The sequence below is a fragment of the Scyliorhinus canicula genome, chromosome 6, assembly GCF_902713615.1.
Source record: "Scyliorhinus canicula chromosome 6, sScyCan1.1, whole genome shotgun sequence".
NCBI classification, from domain to species: Eukaryota; Metazoa; Chordata; class Chondrichthyes; order Carcharhiniformes; family Scyliorhinidae; genus Scyliorhinus; species Scyliorhinus canicula.
Window position 1 is genome coordinate 183,504,777 of NC_052151.1, and position 22,981 is coordinate 183,527,757.

Consider the following 22,981-nt stretch of genomic DNA (forward strand, 5'->3'; position numbering starts at 1 on the left):
GAGAGACCACCACCCCCGCCAGACTCTTTTGTTCAACAGGGGGTGAATGTGGTAGTCGGTATTAGGGGTACTACGGTACCCAGGTTGATGCTGTAAGACCACTGGTGTGGGAGGTACCTGAGACAGCAATATCATTGGTGAAGCCTGCCTGCTGGTTCCGCCCAGTAAGGCGGAGTATAAGAGCCTGTGTCTCCCCAGCAGCTGCATTCAATACCTGCGCTGCTGGGGGAAACATCTAGTCCAATAAAGCCTTCAATTGTCGTCCAATCTTACTTCTGGAGTTATTGACCGAGCATCATGGAGTTTGCACATTCTCCCCGTGTCTGCCCCCACAACCCAAAGATGTGCAGGGTAGGTGAATTTGCCACACTAAATTGCCTCTTAATTGGAAAAAAAAAGAATTGGGTACTCTAAATTTATTTTTAAAAACTAAAAAAAATAAATTATTTACTCACTGGATCTGGGGCATGCTGGAGATGGTGGTGAATCCTGCCGCTTGGGCATTTTGGTGCGATTGGTCCAGCTCAAAATTGATATGCCTTGCTGCCTGAGCATACAGGGCATCTGCGTCCTCACAGCTACACCTGATGCTATACCTTGTGAAATGCTGTACAGGTTCCTGCTCTAGCCCTGGAATTAACTGATTGCTTAAACATTCAGGACCGGGAGCGGGTGTCTTCCTCCTCCAAGGGGTGCCAGGACATGGCACAGGTGCTGCACTGTCACCTTGTTGAGATGGAGTCTCCTGAGGCATCTCCTTGAATGACCAACAACAACTGCTCACATTTGGCTGTCGCTGGGGTTCCTCCTCGGCCTGATGGGCGGTTGAGTCTTCAGGGTATGCGGCGGCCCCCTGCACATAGGGTGCTGCTTCCAGCCTGGGCTGCCACCACACCGTGAAGACCCTCTGCGGGACAGACACCACCATCCCTTTTAGTATTTGCAAGGAATTGGAGTTGAGAGAATGACAATGTTTGGGCTTCCACCCCAGGACCCTCAAATCTCCCAAGCTTACCCCACCCTTACGTCTCCCGTCTTCTCTCAGAGTGCCATCCACCGAGCCAGTTGTGCTGGAAAACCTCACTCTGCACATTCAGCCCGGCCACTGCAGGAACCCCTGGACCCCTGCCGGGAACTTTAGGAAGACCGTGCTCAGGTGCCCTCCCCTGATCCACACCTCACCCCACATGGCTATTCCCCGGTGCTGAAGCCCAGCTCTTGAGTGTTGGATAGTTGACTTCTGCTTCTATGGTACTGACGCATCTAGAGTACAGGAAAAGTATTCAGGCGTCAAAGTTTGATTGAAATACGATGCAATAATCATCGTCTGATAATGACCATGAAACGATTGTTATAAAAACCCATCTGGTTCACTAATTCCCTTTAGGACCTTACCTGGTCTGGCCTACATGTGACTCCATCCAGAAGGCTAATGGAATGCTATCCTTTATTACGAGAGTAAGCTTCAGTTATACAGCACATTGATTTTTATTTTTTTTATAAATTTAGATTACCCAATTATTTTTTCCAATTAAGGGGCAATTTAGCATGGCCAATCCACCTACTCTGCACATTTTTGGGTTGTGGGGACGAAACCCACGCAGACACGGGGAGAATGTGCAAATTCCACACGGACAGTGACCCAGAGCCGGGATCGAACCTGGGACCTCAGCGCCGTGAGGCAGTTGTGCTAACCACTAGGCCACCGTGCTGCCCGATACAGCACATTGATAAGACCGTATCTCACTTACTGTGTGCAGTTTTGGTCTCCTTATTTAAGGAATTATGTAAATGCATTAGTGATGTTTCAGAGGTTTACTAGATACCTGAAATGAGTTTGTTGTCTTATGAGGAAAAGTTGGACAGACTGGGTTTGTTTCCACTAGGGGTTTCGAAGAGTTGCTGAGGGGTGGGCTGGGGAGGGGGGGGGGGGGGGGGGGGGGAAGAGAGAGAGAGAGAGAGAGAGAGGGGGTGTCTTGATTGAAATATAGGGGGGGGGGGAAAGAGGGGTGACTTGATTGAAATATATCAGAATTTGAACAATTAGGACGGTTGTGAAAGAGGATGTTTCGTCTTTCGGGCTAATCCAAAACTAGGGGGCAATGTTGTAACGTTAGAGGTTGCCCTAATAGGACAGAGATGAGGAGATTTTTTTTCTCTTGGCGGTTGTGTGACTTTGGAACTTCCTGCCTCAGAAAGCAGTGGAAACGGGATCATTGAATATTTTTAAGGTGGAGGTAGATAGTTTCTTATTAGGTAAGGGAATCAATCAAGGCGCCGAGGTCCCAAGTTCGATCCCAGCTCTGGGTCACTTTCCATGTGGAGGTTCACATTCTCCCCGTGTTTGCGTGCGTTTCGTCCCCACAACCCAAAGATATGCAGGGTAGGTTGATTGGGCATGCTAAATTGCCCTTTAATTGGAAAAAATGAATTGGGTACTGTAAAATTTTTTTCAAAAGGTAAGGGAATCAAAGGTTATCGGGGAAGATGGGGAATGTAGAATTCAACACAAAAAGACCAGTCGTAATTATATTGAATGGTGGAGCAGACTCGAGGGGCTGAATGGTCTACTGATGGTCTTATTTCGTATGTTCGTACGTAATTGTGGTTGGTCGAACAGGCGCCGGAATGTGGCGACTAGGGGCTTTTCACAGTAACTTCATTGAAGCCTACTCGTGACAATAAGCGATTTTCATTTCATTCATATCCCATCTATCCACAAACTTCTGCCTCTAAAACAAAAGTGACAAAAGAAAATGGGATAAAACATTTAAAAAATATTCTTTATGACTTTTCTACCATGTCTCAAGGAAGTTAATCCCAATTCATGGAGATTCTAGCAGAGATTGGCAATATTACTATGATGTGATGTGAATTGGTTAAACCATTCTTCTTCCAAACATTATTATGCAGTGATGCAAAATACAATGGGTAATTAATTTGTTCATTATTATATATGATGCATAATTAGCTTCATTATTATATGTAATGCATAATTTATCTACCTATTATTATATGCAATGCATAGTTTCATTATTATATGCAATGCATAATTCATTTCTCAATTATTATATACAATGCGTGTTCATTATTATATATAATGCAGAATTAGCATCATTATATGCCAATGCATAATTCCTCTCTCCATTATATGCAATGCCTAATTAGTTTTTTCATCACTTTATGCAATGCTCAATTACCTTCATTATTATTTGCAATGTCTGATTCATTTCTCCTTTGTATGGAATGCAGAATTAGTTTCTCCATTATTCAATGCAATGTGCAATTAACTTCATTATTATATTTGCTATTGTTGTATACAATGTATAATAATTTTTCCGCGATTGCATGCAATGCATAACTAATCTTCCATTGTATATAACACAAATATTTCTCCTACGCTGATCAATACGTAATCAGCTTTATTTTTAAATACAATGCAGAATTAGCGTGCCTATTACCGCGAAGTTGAATTGGTTACTTCTTTGTTGCACACAACGCAGAGTTAGTCTCATTTCGTGCCACGCTGAATTGGTCCCTTCGTTATTAACTTTTTGTTTGCGGCTGGTTTAGGGGTCACTACCCCCTCGTTCTTTGCTGCTCTGCACTTTGTGCTACGTACCCTTTACCCCTTGACCTTCGCCCAGGCGCTCGCTGGCGCCGCTCTTCGCTGCTGGCTGATGGATGCTGAGCGTCGCCCCGTCGCCCCGTCGCCAGTGCCGACACGGCCTGCTCCTCCGCCTTCGCCTCCTCATTCCCGCTTCACTCAAAACTATGAGAAGAAAGTCTAGAATTCTGCTGTGCTTCGCCTTCCTCTGGGTCCTGGGCATCGCCTATTACATTTATCTGGGCAGCGGCCCCGGCCGGAAGGTGAGGATTGTGCGTTGTGTTTTTAAAAAAAAAAATAGATGTGCGGTGCGTTCGGCAGCCGGGCCTCGGGGAAAGAGTGCGAGCCGTGCGGCACTGCCGACATGGGGCTGGAGGAGCACGTCCACTACTCGCTCCGACTCGAGGGCATCAGCGCGGAGCCGTCCACGGGAACCCGCAGGGACACAGATACACACACACACACACACAGGTACACACTGTACACAGGTACACTCATACAGACTGCACACAGGGACACTGGTACACGTTATACACTGTACACACTGGGACACTGATACACACTACACAGGTACATTCAAGACAGACTGCACACAGGGACACTGGTACACGTTATACACTACACACAGGAACACTGATACACTACACAGGTACATTCAAGACAGACTGCACACAGGGGCACTGGTACACGCTATACACAGGAATACACTATACACACTGGGACACGTTATACACTACACAGGTACACTCAGACTGACTGCACACAGGGACAATGGTACACGCTATACATGGGAATACACTATACACACTGGGACATGGTACACAGACTGCACACGGACACTAGTACATGCTATACACTACACAGGTACACTCATACAGACTACACAAGGACATTGGTACATGCTCTACATGGGAAAACTGGTGCATGGCACACAGGAGCATTGGTACACACTATACACAGGTATGCTGGTACACACGGAACACAGGAAAACTGGTACACTATACACTGGTACAAACAAACGCCCAGAAACACTGGTACACACAAACGCACAGAAACACTGGTACACTATACACTGGTACACAGGAACACTGGTACACACTAAACTGGTACATGCTATACACACAGGTACATGCTATACACACAGGCACACATACAGATTGCACACAGGAATACTGGTACACTTTCCATAGGTATACACTGTACACTATACACGACACACAGGAACATTTGGATTTGTTTTATTGTCACGTGTACCGAGGAATGTGAAAAGTTTTGTGTACAGTCCAGACAGATCATTCCATACATGAAGAAAAATACCGGGCTGGATTCTCCTCCCGCTGCGCCAAATTTCTGTTTCACCCTGCTGGCGGACGCTCCGTTACGCCGGCTGGTCAATGTGGTCTCCCATTGTGGGGCAACCCCATGCCGTCGGGAAACCCCTGCGCTGCCGGCAAAACGGAGCATTCCACCAGCGGAGAATCCAGCCCAGGACATATATACACACAATGTAAATACATAGGCACAAGCAATAGTGCAGTACTACTCAGTAGAGAATATGTGTGAAGAGTTCCGTTTAGTCCATAAGAGGGTTATTCAGGAGTCTGGTAGCAGCAGGGAAGAAGCTGTTTTTGAACTGTTAGTGCATGTTCTCAGACTTTTGACTTTTGAAAACTTTGATTGAACCTGCCTCCACCACTCAGGAAGTTTGTTCCAGACTCCATCCAATCTCTGGGTGAAAAACATCCCTTCACATCACTTTTACTCGTATTGCCAATTATTTCGCATCTGTGTCCTCTAGTTCTTAATGCTTGAGTGGGAATAGTTTCTCAGTTTACCCAGCCCGTACCCTCAGTGTCTTCAATACTTTTATAAAGTCTCCTCTGTCTTTTCTCCAAGTTAAACTGTTATAACCTCTCCAATCAAGGCAGCACGGTACATTAGTGGTTAGCACTATGGCTTCACAGCACCAGGGTCCCAGGTTCGATTTCCGCTTGGGTCACTGTCTGTGCGGAGTCTGCACATTCTCCTGTGCGTAGGTTTCCTCCGGGTGCTGCAATTTACTCCCACAGTCCAAAGGTGTGTAGGTTAGGTGGATTGGCCATGCTAAATTACCCGTGGGTTAGATGGGGTTGCAGGGTTACGGGGATAGGGTGGTGTTAAGTAGGGTGCTCTTTCCAAGAGCCGGTGCAGAACGGATGGGCCGAATGGCCTCCTTCTGCATGGTAAATTCTATGATTCTATGAATCTAACTTCTTAGCTGCAGCTCTATCTCTCATATCATTCTTGTGAATCTCCTCTGTGCTCTCTCCAATGCGTTCACATCCTTCCCACAACTGGATGCAGTACTCTAGATGAGGCCTCACAAAAAGACACCCTACCACCACCTTTGAAATGAAAAACAACCAGCCAGCTCTCTTTTATATTATATAGAAAAGTACCAGGAGCAATAAGTTTCTCAAAGTTCGTCAAAAATGTTAATTGTCAATAAAAGCTATCTTGAACGTTTATTGCAAACGAATGTGAAGAGTACAAACATGATAAGTGTCAACCTTTCCTTTTAACAAGTTGCAACATCAACTGGTAGCGAGCTGCATTGGGGGGGGTGGGGGGAGGCACGGAGCCTTAAATGATTACAAACTTGTCGGGAGACAAGTAAAGGGAGGAAAATGAAATATATGCAACATAATTGTGACAAGATAAGATAGGATCTTCTTTGTTACATGTTGTAACTATTTATAAGGGTAGCATGGTGGTTAGCATAAATGCTTCACAGCTCCAGGGTCCCAGGTTCGATTCCCGGCTGGGTCACTGTCTGTGCGGAGTCTGCATGTCCTCCCCGTGTGTGCGTGGGTTTCCTCCGGGTGCTCCGGTTTCCTCCCACAGTCCAAAGATGTGCGGGTTAGGTGGATTGGCCAATGTAAATTGCCCGTAGTGTCCTAAAAAGTAAGGTCAAGGGGGGGGGGGGTTGTTGGGTTACGGGTATAGGGTGGATACGTGGGTTTGAGTAGGGTGATCATGGCTCGGCGCAACATCGAGGGCCGAAGGGCCTGTTCTGTGCTGTCTGTGTTCTATATGAGGCGCCCAGAATCATAACCGGGTGAAGTAATTATTTTACTTAATATACTATGCGGCCCTTTGTGAATTGTGAATTTCTGAATGTGGCCCTTGCACAAAAAGTTTGCCCGCCCCTGTTCTAATGTCTTAAGAAGTTCAACATGACCTCTTTACTATTTGCACTCAATAACCCTATTAATAAAGCCTAAAATACCACATGCTTTATTAACTGCTCTCTCAACATGCTCTTCCATCTTCAATGACTAACATACATGTATACTGAGATCCCTCTATTCCTGCACCTCCTTTAGAGCTTCGCCCTTTATTTTATACTGTCTCTCCGTATCCTTCACGCCTTTCTGCATTGAACTTTATCTGCAACTTGCCTTCACAATCCACCAACATGTCTATGTACTTTTGAAGTTCCAGACTTTACTCATCAAAGTTGACATAATTTACAATCTTTGTATCAACTGCAAATTTTGAAATCATGCCCTGAACACCACAGTCTAGGTCCTTAATATATATATACATCAAGAAGAGGGTGGCAACACTGACCATGGGGAACTCCACTACGTACATTCCTCCAATTTGAAAAACAAGCATTTATCACTACGCTCTGTTTCCTGTCATTCAGCCAATTTCTTATCCATGTGCAACTTTGCCTTTTATTCTTTAAGATTGCATTTTGCTAACAAGATTGTTGTGTGGTACTGTATCATATGCTTTTTGAAGATCCATATAAACCACAACAGTGTTGATCGTATCAACCTTCTCTGTTACCTCCTCAAAAACTCCAAGTTAGTTAAACATGATTTTCCCAAAATGAATCCAAGCTGGCTTTCCTTAATTATCCTGCACTTGTCCAATTGAATACTGATTTTGTCCTGAACTATAGTTTCCAGAGTTTCCCCACTACTGAAGTCAAGCTGACTGGTTTATAGTTGCCGGCTTTATCCTTGCACCCTTTTTGAACAAGGGTGTAACATTCACATTTTTCTGGTCCTCTGCCACCACCCGTGTCAAAGGAAGACTGGAAGATTGTGACTGGTGCCTCTGCAATTTCCACACTCCCTTCCCCCAGTATACTTGGATGCATCTCATCCATCCTGATACCTGGGCTACACTTTACACACATGGGAGCACTTGTACATGCTACACACACTACACATGCATGCAGGATCACTCGTATTACACACACGCAGGAACATTTGGTAGGCGACTTAGACATGCTTTCATAAAAGGAGACCTAACATATGTCAGAACACTTGGGCATAGAGTTAAGTTGAGATACCCATTTTAACACTGGCATAGTCTAGGATGTTGTTTGGAGCACTCACCTGTACGCTTGTAATCATCGGAACACTCAAGACTATATAATGTTTGTGGGAATCTTGTAACATTGGTTCAAACATTAGACTTTCATTGCTATACATTCATTCAAAATTTTCTGGAACACCCAGACGTTGCTCAAACACCCAGTCTTGTGCTCATTCACTGCAACACTCAAATATTCATTCAGACATTGGTTGCAAAATTCTGACATTTGCTGCAGTATTCTGTTATACGTTCAGACATTTGCTGGAACACTCAGAACTACTTTCAATTCTCAGGAACACGCATACACTGAGACAGTCACTGAAATTCAGTGACCTTTGTAGGAACACTTCCAAACATTCAGACATTGTTGGCACACTAAGACAATCGCTTGAGCATTCCCTGCCAAGTCAATGAGTCGAGCATAATTCTCGGGGATTTTCAGTTATATGGCAAGGTGCAGTGGATTATTCCTAACCACAGTTGGGTTGATATTATGCTGAGTTGGATTTGAAGTTTCAAATTGGCGTAGATTGTTATTACTGTTGAAGTATGACATTTGTATATTGTATATTAACATTTCCCTAACTGGTTAGAAAAAGACAGAATTGTTTTAAATTAAGTGAGTTCTGGAAGTTAATGATTATAAAATAACCCGGGGAATAATTTTTAAAAATTCATTGGTTATACGTGAGTACCATTAGCACGTTTTTCTAAGTGACATGCCCTCGCAAGCCTGTTGAATAGTAAGTATCTTGTAGATATGCATATATGGTAAAATTGATTATAAAACCTAACTGGTTCATTTTTATCCAGCTTTGATATATTTACCACTGAAAATAAATTCAATCTTAATCCAGTTTAAAATATTTAAAATGTTATTTTGACTGATGGAGCAGTATTGTAAGCTGTGAGTGAATTATTATACTAGCTTCAGTCGTGTTTGTGCACTGAGAGAACACTGTCTTGGCCTTCTATCAGATGTTTTAGTACATGTCTGTGTTGACGGAACCCCCTCCTCTGTCTTTCCAAATCTCCTTAAGATCCACAAAATGGCAAAAAGCATAAATATATTTAAGAGGATGAAGTAGAAAGAGATAGAAGGAAATGCTGATGGGGTGAGATGAGGAGTGATGGGAGGAAGCTCCTATGGAACATAAACACCAGCAGAGACCAGTTGGCCCAAATGGCTTGTTCCTATACTGTACATTCTCTGTAAGTTGCTTCTTAAAATGTACATCTATAGGATACTAATCACCTGTCCTAACATCACCATATGTGTCTCGGTGTCACAATTTGTCTGGTTATACTTCTGCGAATTTCTGTGGCACATTTTTTTTTACTGCATTAAAGTTACAATATAAATGCAGTTAGTCACTTAGACCTAGAAACACGAGACAGGCAGCCCTCAATTTCATGAAGTTTGAGTTGCGACAAATGGCACTTACAATGTTTATAAATTGACACCCCACTTTGCCTTTACAACATTGGTTTTGACTTTATGATGCCAGTTTGTTAAAATGTGCGCTTTGCCGTTCTGTGCTGCCCATGTGGCAGATCAAACCGTCTTTATTAGGTTGGGAATGAGTGTTTTAGTCTATTAAATTGTTTTGGCCAACCTCTGTTTTTAATGCATTTATACGCTTATGTTGTATTTAATAAACGATCAGATTCACATGGTTCAAGGTTAAACAGGTAACTGACAGTGATCGATGGCTCCATTATATACCCCACATTAACCAACTTCTGTTAAGGTGTGCAGGCATCAATAATCGCCTCAGCGACTTCATAGGGCAAGAGTTAAGAACATTTAATACCGCCGGGCATTCCATATGTGATTTCCGGCTTTGGCTCAGAACCACTTGCACCATTGTTGCTCTGGGAAAATCGGTTCCAGTTTCTGATGTTTTGACTTACAACGTGGTTTTTAGGTGGGCGGCACTGTTGCACAGTGGTTAGCACTGTTGCTTCACAGTCCAGGGTTCTTGGTTCGATTCCTGGCTTGGGTCACTGTCTGTGGGGAGTCTGCAAGTTCTCCATGTTTGCGTGGGTTTCCTTCGGGTGCTCCGGTTTCCTCCCACTAGTCCCGAAAGACGCGCTGTTAGGTAATTTGGCCATTCTGAATCCTCCCTCTGTGTACCCGAACAGGCACCGGAATGTGGCGACTAGGGGATTTTCACATCAACTTCATTGCTGTGTTAATGTAAGCCTACTTGTGACAGTAATAACGATTATTATTAATTGTGTCGTAGGTCCGAGGACGGACTGTGAAGTGAAACATTGCAGGGTTTTTTGGTTGGGATTGTGGTCTTTAATATCCATCAGCCTGAACAATAGAGTTGCATGAATGTGTTGTACTTCGACGTGAAATAGAATCTACTAAGCAAAAAAGAAGGAAAGGCAGTTTCATGGGACCAGAGTTAGAATGTTGTAATTGCCTTCTGATCTGCAAACTTGCCTTGCTAACAGGTGTTAACTAACAATTCCCTTTTCCTACGGAATCTCTTTAATCTCAGTTTAAAAATTGGATCCCTCCTTCTGCTCCACTCCCAATCCTTTCAAGGCGAATGCCGCTGGTATAAATATCCTTGCAAGACTACAAATGCATGCATAGATTTAAAATATCCAGTTTTAATTGTCGATAAAACATGATGTGCCCGCCAGTCACAATCCGTTGTATATGAATTGCGAAGCCAGCTTTACAGATAGGGTTGTATATCATTCGATATTTGTGGCCTCGGTGTTAAAATTACAGTTTTACTCTGTTATTCTCCCAAGTGTCAGCTGTGGTTCAGTTAGCAGCATTTTTTCCTCTGACTCACAAGATTCCAGGTTTAAGTCCCACTCCAGGACTTGAGTACAAAGGTCAAAGCTGACACTCCAGTAATGAGGGAATATTGCACTATTGGAGGTGCTGTCCTTTTGGATAAGACATTAAACTGAGGCCCCACCTGCCTGATAGGGTGAATGTAAAAGGTCCCATGGCATTACTTTGAAGAAGAGAAGGGGGGAGTCCTTCTTGGTATCCTGGCTAACATTTATTCATTCCTCAATCAACATCACTAAAACTTCTGATTATCTAGTCATAATCACATTGCTATTTCTGGGAATTTGCTGTGCACAAATTGGCTACCACCTTCCTGTATCTTTCACCTGATGTCTATGTCTATAACGTTTTTCATGTATGGAACTATCTGCCTGTACTGTACGCAGAATAATATTTTTCACTGTACCTCAGTACACGTGACAATAAATCTAAATCAAATCAATGATACAACAGTGACTACACCTCAAAAGTGCTTAATTAGTTGTAAAGCATTTTGAGACATCTGGCAGTTTTAAAAAGTGAGGTATAATTGCAAGTCTTTCTATGCTTATTTTTAAAAGTGCGATGGACAGGGAATTTTCGATGTGTCGTTTCTCTACAAATTTGTATACATCTTACTTTACTTGAACATTCCTAAAGTAAAAATGTTGATTTCTTTTGGTTTGAGTCGTATAATCATTCCTACAGCCACTAACTTAAATAAAGTGCCTCTGATCTCTTGGCAGGGAAGAAGGAAAAGGAATATATGAAATTGACCCCCCTATTTGTTGTACATAAATATATATTTTAAAAATAAATTTATTCTCCTTTTTCACATTTTCTCCCAAATTTACACCCACCAACAATAAACAATAATCAGTAAAAAATATGTCAATCCCCATATCAATAACAGCGACCCCATCCTCCCACCAAACCCCAAACATTGGCCCTCATGTTCTCACAAACAAATGACAAAAAGGAATTAGGGATCACCCATAGTCACCATTAACACACACTGCCACCCCTCCCCCAACCCTCCCACCCACACGCCCCAACTAATGTTCGATGATATCCAGTTCTTGAAAGTGCATAATGAATAATGCCCATGAATTGTAGAACCCCTCCATCCTTCCCCTCAATTCATACTTAACCTTCTCAAGGGTCAAGTATTCCAATAGGTCCCCTCGCCACGCCAGGGCACAAGGTGGAGAGGCTGCTCTCCATCCCATCAGGATTCACCTTCGGGCAATCAACGAGGCGAAGGCGACAACATCTGCCTCCGCACCCGTTTCCAACCCTGGCTGGTCCGACACCCCGAATATGGGGGGGAGGGGGGCAGGTCCAGTTTCATGTGCACCACTTCAGAAATTACCCCAAAAATCTCCTTCCGGTAATCCTCTTGCTTTGTACAGGACCAAGACATATGAACGTGATTTACACCCCCAGCCCCCCGCCCCGCAATGTTCACACACATCTTCTACTCCTTCAAAGAATCGGCTCATCCTCGCCCTCGTGAGGTGTGCTCTGTATACCACCTTCAGCTGTATCAGCCCCCACCTCGCACACAAGGTGGAGGCATTCACTCTCCGGAGCACCTCACACCAGAAACCCTCCTCCATATCCTTTCCCAACCCTTCCTCCCACTTTGCTTTGATCCTTCCAGTGGTGCTTTCTCCTCTTCCAAAATAGCCCCGTAAACCGCCGACACTACCCCCTTCTGTAGTCCCCCTGTCGTCAGCACCTCCTCCAGCAATGTGGAGGCCGGTTCCTCCGGGATGTTCTGTATCTCCTTTCTGGCAAAATCTTGAGCCTGCATGTATCTAAACATTTCCCCCTGCTCCAGCCCATACTTCGCTTCCAGCTCCTTCAATCCTGCAAACCGACCCCTAAGAAACAAATCTTTTAGTGTTTTAATCCCCTTCTCCTCCCATTTCCGAAAATTTCCATCCTACCGCCCTGGCTCAAATCTGTGGTTCCCCAGAATCGGCATTTCCCTTGACCCTGTCCCCAACCCGAAGTGTTAGCGAAACTGCCTCCAAAATCTCAATGAAGCTATTATTACCAGACTCCCGGTACTAGCTTTCAATCCCGACCCTCTGCACAAACTCTCCTCCATTCTGACCCACTGGGAATCAACCCCTCTGACCCAGCTCCGCATCTTCTCCAATTCGCCATGTTCTACATAAATATTGATGGAGAATTTGAGCGTATGTATTGTTGAGACTGTACAAGGCTCTGGTCAGACCCCTATTTGGAGTATTGTGAGCAGTTTTGGGTCCCATATCTAAGGAAAGATGTGCTGGCCTTGGAGAGGGTTCAGAAGAGGTTATCAAGAATGATCCCTGGAATGAACGACATGTCATATGAGTAACGGTTGAGGCCTCTGGACCTGTACTCGATCGAGGATGAGCAGAGATCTCATTAAAACTTACAGAATACTGAGTGAACGTGGAGAGGATGTCTCCACTTGTAGGAGAAACTAGAACCCGAGGGCACAGTTTCAAACTGAAGGGATGATCCTTTAAAACTGATATAAGAAGGAATTTCTTCAGCCAGAAGGTAGTAAATCTGTGCAACTCGTTGTCACAGAAATCTGTGGAGGCCAAATCACTGAGTACCTTTAAGACAGAAATAAATAGGTTCTTGATTGATAAGGTGATCAGAGTTATGGGCAGAAGGAAGGAGAATGGGGATGAGAAAATATCAGCCATAATTGAATGGCGGAGCAGACTTGATGGGCCGAATGGCCTAATTCTGCTCCTATGTCTTGTGGTCTTATGGTCTACTAGCCAGGCTGATGTTACTGAGGGAGTGCTGCCCTGTTGGAGGCACCATCCTTTTGGATTAGGTGTTACAGTGAGGTCTTGTCTGCCTTCTCAGGGGCATGTAAAAGATCTCGTGGCACTATTTTAAGTTGTGTTTCCCCCCACCAGTGCCAATCTTTATCCCTCAACCAACATCACTGAAACAGATTATCTGGTCACAATCACAGTGCTGTTTGTCAGCCTTTGCCATGGACACTGTGGACAAACTGGCTGCTGTGTTTTCTACATTATACAGTGACAAAAAATTAAGAATAAAAAGTGCTGTAAAACACTTTGGGGCGTCGTCAGGTTATGAAAGGCATCGTATGAATGCATATGTTTGAACTGGGGGGAGTTCTGATTTTATGCTGTAATAAATTTGAGATACAACTTAAATATGGTTTTCTCACCACTGGATTTTCCGGGCTCCTTGACCCAATGTTTGTTGGAAAATAAATGTGTTGCTGCCAACATCCAATTCTTTTCCATCCCATTTTTGTCACGGATCAGTTCTTGCGAAGAGACTAATCATAAATAATTCTTGGCTATGCTCAAAAGAAATGAGATTGTGCATTGCCAACGTTGGCACAAATAAACACTTCCTCACCCAGTCCTTTTTAAACTGTGCCAACAGGGATTGGACATGGCGCTATGCAGACTGTTTGGAGGACAAATAGGCTGCTGGTTCCAATATTTTGCTTCTGTGGAGTTACAAACCTTTTTTATTTTTCATGTGCCGATCATCGGTGTCTGGTATTTTTCACCCATTCCTAGTTGCATCGACAGTGTTTTAAAAAAAATTTAGAGCAGCCAATTATTTTTTTCTTTTCCAATTAAGGGGCAATTTAGCATGGCAAATCCACCTAACCTGCACATCTTTGGGTTGTGGGGGTGAAACCCACGCAGACATGGGGAGAATGTGCAATCTCCACACGAACAGTGACCCAGGGCCGAGATTCAAACCCGGGTCCTCTGCGCCGCAGTCCCAGTGCTAACCACTGCGCTACATGCTGCCCTTGCATCGACAGTATTGAAGCCTGTGTGGTGTTTTACAATTTTACACAACTGGGTAACTTGCAATGCATCTTTAGAGGGCAGTTAAAAGCCAACCACTTTGGTGTTGGACTGGAGTCGTAGACAGACAGGGTAATGATGGTAGGGCCCATACGAGAGGACATGAGTGAACCAATTGAATTTTGATGACAATCCGCAAGCTCCATTGTCATTTTAATTTAATTTTTATTTCTATGTCACCTCGAGGACTTGAATGTACAAATCTAGGTTGATACCTGATCAGCCGAACAACTGCCTCCTATGTGTTACGATCCAGTTAGGGACCAGTAATTTTTGTTTTAAAGTAGACAAAATTTGAATTCTAGGAATTTACAGAGAGAATAAAGCCACAAGAATCCACAGTTTTCAACTAACAAATTATATTATACAAGAATCAACAAAGCAACCATTCAACATCTTATACTCTTTTAACATGATAAATTAACATGAGATTAACATTAATTAACTGGCAAACCGTGGTCGAACACACCACTAATTTCATAGTAAATGGCAGACATCACCAAGCCTTTTCTATAAACTTTCTTAGGAAGCCACCCAGAAGTAAGTGATTGCTACGAGTCACAAAAAATCCTATAAAACCCTTTCTTTGTCTTCCTCTCAAGGAATTTCAGCTCCTCTTCTTTAAAGAGCTAGCCTGATCCCGAACCAACAGCAGTTTTACTCCACCCAAGTTCTAGTGGTACAATCCTCAACAATTTTTCCAGATCTCTCTCAGATCTGCTCCTAGATCTAGCCTTCATTCCTGGCCTTAATTTCTAACTGAGCTGACTGATTTGTGAGACTGCATCCCACTGTGTTGGCCAGTCTATATTTCAGTGTCTAAACACAGGCATGCCCCCTGCTTCGCAGCCACTTTGGAATGATTATAGTCCAGATTTACCAGGAGCATGGAATTTGCAACTGCTTCTCTGAGCTCCAGCTCCCCATAGACGTCTCTGAGCCCCAGCTGCAGGGAGCTAGCCATCTTCTAACACCTCTGCAGCTCCCCACTGGCATTCCCTGACATGGGCTCACTTTTGCATCGTACACCAGTCATGTGTTTCGCACAGCATGCCAGGTCACATGAGTAAGCTTTTTGTGCCATCTCCACAGCTCGTGTACTCAGGCTTTCAGTTTAAAAAAAACATTAGGCTATCTTTAGCACATGCGCAATCTGTGCCGCCTTCCTCTCTTTGCACTTGCATCAATGCCAGTCCTCCTCTCCGTAGCAATGTGCTGTAGAAGCATCAACAACAGAAGGCATCCCTGCCGTTGATTTTTTTCCCCCCTGCTCAAACACTATCTTGGTGCAAAGAACAATATCAACAATCAAAGACAGAAAGGAAAAACACAATCCCCACAGAAGAACAAAGGACAATGGCCTCCAGGGAAAAAACAGAGCCCAATGCACTCCTCCACAACCCTGCCCCAATCTCCCCAACAACCTCCCTAGCGAACACAAAACAATAAGAAAGAAAAGAGGGAGGAAACTGTCCCACCCCCCAACCCTCCATTGGGGAGAACCAACCTCCCCAAACACCACGTTCAAAGTTCAATGTTGTCCTTCTCCTGCCAGTCAATTGTCTCTCACAAACTCCATCGTGACCTCCAGTGTCCCAAAATACTATTCCTGACCATTGTAGGTCACCCAGAGGCGAGCCGGGTGCAGTATTCCAAACTTCACCCCCCTTTTAAAGAGGCAGCTTTCACTCTGTTAAAGCCCGCTCTCCTCTTGGCCAGCACCACATCCAGGCCCTGATATACTCTTAAGTTCGCTGCCCTCCCAGGTATATTGCCTCGTCTGCCTGGCCCACCTCAGGATCCGTTCCTTATCAAAGAACCAATGCAACAGCACCATCATAGAACTCGTCTGCTCGTTACTCTGCGGCTTCCTCATCAGCACCCTGTGCTCCCGGCCCACTTCTAAGGACTGTTCAAAGACCCCCTCCCCCAGCAACTTCTCCAGCATCTTGGCTACATTCGAGTCAGCATCCGCTCACTCAATGCCCTCTGGCAACCCCACAATCGTCAGTCTGTCTCCGGGAGCAGGTCTCCAGGTTTTCCACCTTCTCATGAAGCCATTTCTAGATATCTCTCATCACCCCCCATCTTGGCCGCCAACGAAGCGAGCTGCTCCTCGTGCTCCCCCACCGTCTCCCCCACCTTCTGGATTGCCTGCCTCTGAGCTTCCAGCTCCATCTCCACATGGTCGATTACCGCATTTAGCAGATCCACCATCCTCGCCAGGTCCTCCGGAGACTCCGTTTTGTGCTGGGTGAACTTCTTGTTCAAGAAGTCCACCAGCTGCTCCATAGACCACTGAGATGTTAGGGCCGGTTCCTGACCCTTCGCCATCTTTCGCTGTGCTGCAGGGAAAGTTTCTCGCTCTGACAGCTTCATTCGCCTAAAACCACTTCTGGTCCACAAATCCATCCACCGGTGGATTAAACTTCCTCCACCACTCCTGCACCTTTTTCCATCAAAACATCCGGCCGTTAATTGGGGAAAAGGCCCCAAAACAACACCACAAGCGGCAGCTGCCAAATGTGCGACCACTCACACCATGGCTGCCACCGGAAGTCCACCTCATTGTGTTTTTAACCAGAAAAAGCCATCCCTTTTTGCCGTAAAACTCAAAGGCCTGCCAGACTAATTTATCTGCAATCAGTATGGAAATGGTTAAACACAAACATTGAGTAAAATTTCTTCTGCTTATCAAAGAGAATTCAAAATGGTTACTTCAGTCTCGTTCATTTAAAAAAAAAATTTAGAGAACCCAATTCATTTTTTCCAATTAAGGGGCAATTTAGCGTGGCCAATCTACCTACCCCGCACATTTTGAGTTGTGGGGACGAAGCCCAATCAAACACGGGGAGAATGTGCAAACTCCACACGGACAGTGACCCAGAGCCGGGATCGAACCTGGGACCTCGGCGCTGTGAGACAGCAGGGCTAACCCACTGCGCAATCGTGCTGCCCCTACTTCAGTCTCATGGCCTCTCAGCCCATAATGCTTTCAGAAGGGGTTTGTCTGGGTGCTTTTGCTTCATGGCCAGGGAATGAGTGAGTTCATCCTATCCAAATTCACAACAAACGCTGTTATGGTCAGACTTGGGGTGATATGATGGGGAAGTCATATCTAAACCCATCCTCACATGGCCGTACACTGGGCAGCTGTGCTGGTGCAGGAGAAGGTCAGCACACAGGAGACCAGAGCATGCTGGAAGCTGCAGCCCCCAGGCCCTAAAATACACAACGTGAACCCAGAACTACAGGTTCCCTCACATGTTACAATAATTCTTAGACTCCAGTGCAGTACTTGAGGGGGTGCTGCTCTGTCGGGGGTGCCATCTTTTGGTTGAGATGTTAAACCAAGTAATTGTGGATGTAAAAGATCCCATGGCACTATTTGAAAAAAGAGCAAGGTAAATATATCCTGATCAATATTTATCCCTGTAATACATCACTAAAACAGGTTAACCTTCATTATCAGTTTGCTGTCTGTGTGAACTTGCTGTGTGAAAATTGGCGTCCTTGTTTCCTACATTACAACAATAACTGATCTTTAAAAGTACAACATTGGAGGGAAGCACGGTGGCGCAGTGGTTAGTACTGCAGCCTCACGGCACCGAGGTCCCAGGTTCTATCCCAGCCCTGGGTCACTGTCCATGTGGAGTTTGCACGTTCTCCCCGTGTCTGTGTGGGTTTCGTCCCCACAACCCAAAGATATGCAGGGCAGGTGTATTGGCCATGCTAAATTGCCCCTTAATTGGAAAAACTGAATTGGGTACTCTAAATTTATAACAACAACAAAAAAGTACAACATTGGCTGTCAAGCACTTTGGGACATCCAGCAGTTCTGAAAGGTACTGTATAAATGCATATCTGTCTTCTTCTTTCAAATCAAGATTCTCATAGTGGGACTTGAATTCAAATTCTCTGAATTGTTAACCCAGACCTGGATTGATAGTCCAGTAACATAATCACTGTACTATAATACCCTTTATACCACAGGGCGAGCCCACCAACAGGACAAAGAATGTCTATTGTGGTTGTATGTGTAAATATTTGTGTAGGTGGCTGAAATTGAACTTTAAAAAAATAATAATTTTTATTCAAATTTTCACATTTTCACAAAAAAGAAAAGAGTAACAGAAAATTCTAAGAACAAAAAAACAGAACCCCCCCCGCCGTAAATACAAAAGAGAAACAATAAATTAACCGTCATTGGCATGAAATTGAACTTCTAAATACAGAGTATAGATTGAACATAATAGGGGGCTGCACTGTATACTTCAGATGATGCACAAGGCTGAGATTACAGACGGCTCAAATTACTTTAGGTGGAGAAGTGTACAAAATGGCGATGGATCACCTGGAGGAAGCGATTAGGAGCATGTGACTCCTGTTGCATTAGTATGCACTTGAAAATCAAAAGTAATTGTTGAGGATTAATACTCGAGTAATATATCTTAGTTGTAAAAACTTGTATTTATATTGCACCTTTAAAATGATGTATTTTTTAAGTGTAATCTCTGCTGCATTTCCTACATTACAGCTTACACACAGCATGTTCCTGGTAATTGTTTAAACATCTCATCCGAAACACAGCCCCTCTGACATGCAGCCCTTCCACTGCACTGTAAGCATCAGCCTGGATTATATGATCCTGTCTTTGGAGTGCAACTCAAACCTTCAACTTTCTGACTCAAAGGCAAGAGTGTGACCCACTGAGGCACAGCTGGAAAAAAAGTATTTTGACCCACATGTTTCACGAGTGCCGAAGTACAAATTGTATTGAAATCAGAAAACCAGACGAGCTCTCTGCTTGAATTTAAAAATCCCAAAATGCTTTGTAATGCTACAAAGTGCCTGCTGTCTAGGACACCAGGATGAACTCCTCTGCTGTTCTTGGCATGATATTGTGGGATCTTTAACATCCAGCTGAATGGGCAGGTTACCTCATGGTTTAACATCTCCTCTGAAAGGCAACACTTCCAAACCTAGCTGTCCTTTGGTATTAGCCGTGGGAGCATCCGCCCTAGTATAAGTGCTGAAGTTGCTCAACCCACAACCTCCCCTGACTCACACAAGTCTGACACTGGAGCCATGGCTTTCACAATTTTGTGGAATGTCAAAGTATCACCACACCTCAATGAGTTGGATCTCATACTTTTCTGTAAGGCCAGAAAAATACAGATTATCTCACGTAACCTGTTAAACTAGTCTCTCCGTTTTGTGGCAGTATCCCATTCAGCAAATGTAAACTAATCAAAACTCAGTTGCATTCTCTAAATTTGTCGGAACAACCAGGATGCTAGAAACAGCTAATCAAATTGGTCACTTTGCTCCAACTCTTTTTTTACTGAGTGCACTTGTTTTCAAACCCTTTACTATTTGTATAATATAGGTCTTATGACTGCCTATGCCGCATGACCACGTCACAGTAGTCACCACGTTGACGATCTATTGTCAACGTTTATAATGGGAACTCCCTATGTCAACACTTGTTTAATGGATTTTTCCATTGCAAGTGCTGACACTTTAATACAAGGTGGATCAGCCTGTCTGACAGGCTGTAGACTTCCCACCACTGCAACTCCTTAGTTCAAAGAGCCCACATCCGCCTGCCATTTGCTTTCATTTCTCACTTTGTTCCTTTAATCATTTAAAAATAAATCCTCATTAATTTTCATCGTTTCCATGTTTCCCTCCGATTTACGTCACTACTTTCACAAAGAAATCAGACTAGAGTCCTTCCAGATTGCTTTCTCATCAGTGCTGCGTACAACATTTTATATTTTGAGTGTGCAAGCATTACAGTTGAAGTGGATTTACATTAGAAATGTGAAATTATGTTGCAAGTTTCCCCCTCCCTGATTTTCCCCCTCCCCAAGGCATTTGGATAGTATTTAAATTACCTATTTGATATAATTTTACTGAGCCAGTTTAACAAGATGGTTGTGTTTTGTTAACATACTGAAGTTGGCCATGAATGTCAACATGTAGAATGGATTATAGTGCTTCAGAATCTTGAAACAGTATTGATATGTACTGTACACTCTCAACTGATAGCTACATATCTTGCATCCAATGTCGTTGTTTTAGTTGCATGAGATTTTAGCCATGGCTCAGCTGGTAATACTTTCACCTCTTGAATGACATACATGAGTACTTACTTTAAATACAGAGTACAGATTGAACATTGTAGAGGGCTGCATTGTGTTCTTCAGATGGTGCACAGGGCTGAGATTATAGACTGCTGAAGTTGCTTTAGGTGGAGGAGTCTATAAGATGGGGAAGGATCATCTGGAGAAAGCAATTTAGGAACATGTGACTCCTGTTCCTTTAGTGTGATGAATGTAGGATTTTCAGATATATTGTATTATAAGTACTTGGTGAAGTAAGGGTTAAAAGTCTGAGTTAGAGTGTGTTTGATTACTGAAATCATATTTTAAGGGATTCTTAGTGTAATGAACTCCAATTGGCTTTATTGGTTGGCCTTGGAGTATGAGCTCCCTCAATGATAGCTAATTGAGGGGGCCCATATAATCACCTGTGTACGCTTTGTGAGCCAGTCTTAAGTTGACTGGACTGCTAGCAGCACTGTTTGTAGCTGCTTTTGTAATATCGTTATTGTAAATAAATATTGGTGTGGTGACGGAACTCCTGCCTCCCGTGGATTACTACAGTGGCGACGAGGTAAACTACGAATTTTGCGGAGACCAGCTGCCGCACTCGGAGGGTAAGCCTTGGCATTTTAAAAATGCCGTTTTTTGGGAGGTTAGAGGCATTCGACCCGGCTATTGAGGACTGGTCCCAGTATGTGGAGAGAATGTGTTACTTCTTCCGGGCAAATGATATACTGACGGACGAAAGGAGACGGCTTATCCTGCTGTCGGCGTGCGGACCCTCCGCTTTCGCCATTATACGTAGCCTGACTTATCCCGGTGCGCCGGACACGAAAACTTTCCAAGAAGTAACGGAATTGGTGAAAGAGCACTACGACCCAAAACCAACCCTCATTTTGCGTAGGTACAGATTCTACACAGCGAAGCGGGAAGACAGGGAGTCGGTCACAAATTTCTTGACCCGCCTGAGAAGGCTGGCGGAAAAATGTGAGTTCGGCCCGACGCTAAATGAAATGCTTTGGGACGGGTTAGTGTGTGGTATAAACTACCTCACAATACAGAAACGCCTGTTGGCGGAAACGGAGCTAGACTGCAGGCAGGCATTACAGCTCGCACTGTCCCTAGAAAAGGCAGCAAGTGGGGCGCAGGAACTACGGGCGCGCCAATGGAGGTAGATAGCTGGTGAGAGGGACTACCACAACGGGTCCTGCTACCAGATAGCCGCTCTCAGGAAAAACCTGAGGAATAGAGGGAAAAAGGAAAACCCCAGAACTGCCCCCAAGTTTGCCAGGACTAACTGGAGACAGAGGGAAGTACCGGCTGAGGCTCCCCCAACAGAGAAGGAGCGTTTCTGGCACCAGACAGAGTGGGGTAACAACAACAGAAACCCTAGAAGGAGGTGGCAAAAGAGGAATAGCAGGCGGGGACGCAGGGAAGTACACAACCTAGACGCCCCATCCTCCTCCGAAGGGGAACAATTATATAATATTACAACGAAGAAAGCAGAACCCATTAGGATTACCCCACGGGTGAACGGGCGGCCGCCCGACAATAATGGAAATAGACACGGGTGCGGCCGTATCAGTAATGGGAGTGGCAGCATTTAGAAAAACAAAGATGGACTCCAGCCACTAGCCCTAACAAAAACTTCAACAAAACTTAAAACCTACACTGGGGAACCCCTGGAAGTTCTAGGCACGACTCATGTACCTGTGGAATATGAGAAACAATTGCTCCGATTACTGTTGACGATAGTAGAGAGCTCCGGACCAAGCTTAATTGGACGGAACTGGCTGAAAGACCTAAAATTAGATTGGATGAAAATTTTCCAGAGTGGAAGCGGGCAGTTGAGTGGAGTACTCCAAAAATACCCGGAGGTCTTCCAGGAAGGTTTGGGGGAAATCATAGGCGCCAAAGCAACTTTGCACGTGGACCCAGAAGCCCTTCCGAAATTTTGTACGGCCAGGCCGGTACCTTTTGCATTAAGGAAGAAAGTAGATGACGAAATAGAAAGGTTACGGCGCAACGGCATTATCAGACCAGTACAATTCTCGGAATGGGCAGCGCCGGTGGTACCAATTTTGAAGCCAGACGGCTCGCTACGTCTCTGTGGAGATTTCAAACAGACAGTAAACAAATACGCACTGCTGGACAAATACTCAATCCCGAAAATAGACGACCTATATGCCAAATTGGCAGGTGGGCTTTT

At 44.3% G+C, this 22,981-nt stretch overlaps 1 protein-coding gene across 1 annotated transcript in view; it reads left to right on the plus strand.

Moving 5' to 3' along the window:
* The first annotated feature begins 3,499 nt into the window (after window positions 1-3,499).
* Window positions 3,500-22,981, plus strand: part of galnt2 (UDP-N-acetyl-alpha-D-galactosamine:polypeptide N-acetylgalactosaminyltransferase 2) — a 172,454-nt gene continuing 152,972 nt past the window's right edge. Inside the window, exon 1 of the mRNA XM_038800613.1 lies at window positions 3,500-3,870. Within this exon, the coding sequence (XP_038656541.1) occupies window positions 3,685-3,870 (186 nt within the window). The 5' untranslated portion in view covers window positions 3,500-3,684. The remainder of the gene's footprint in view (window positions 3,871-22,981) is intronic.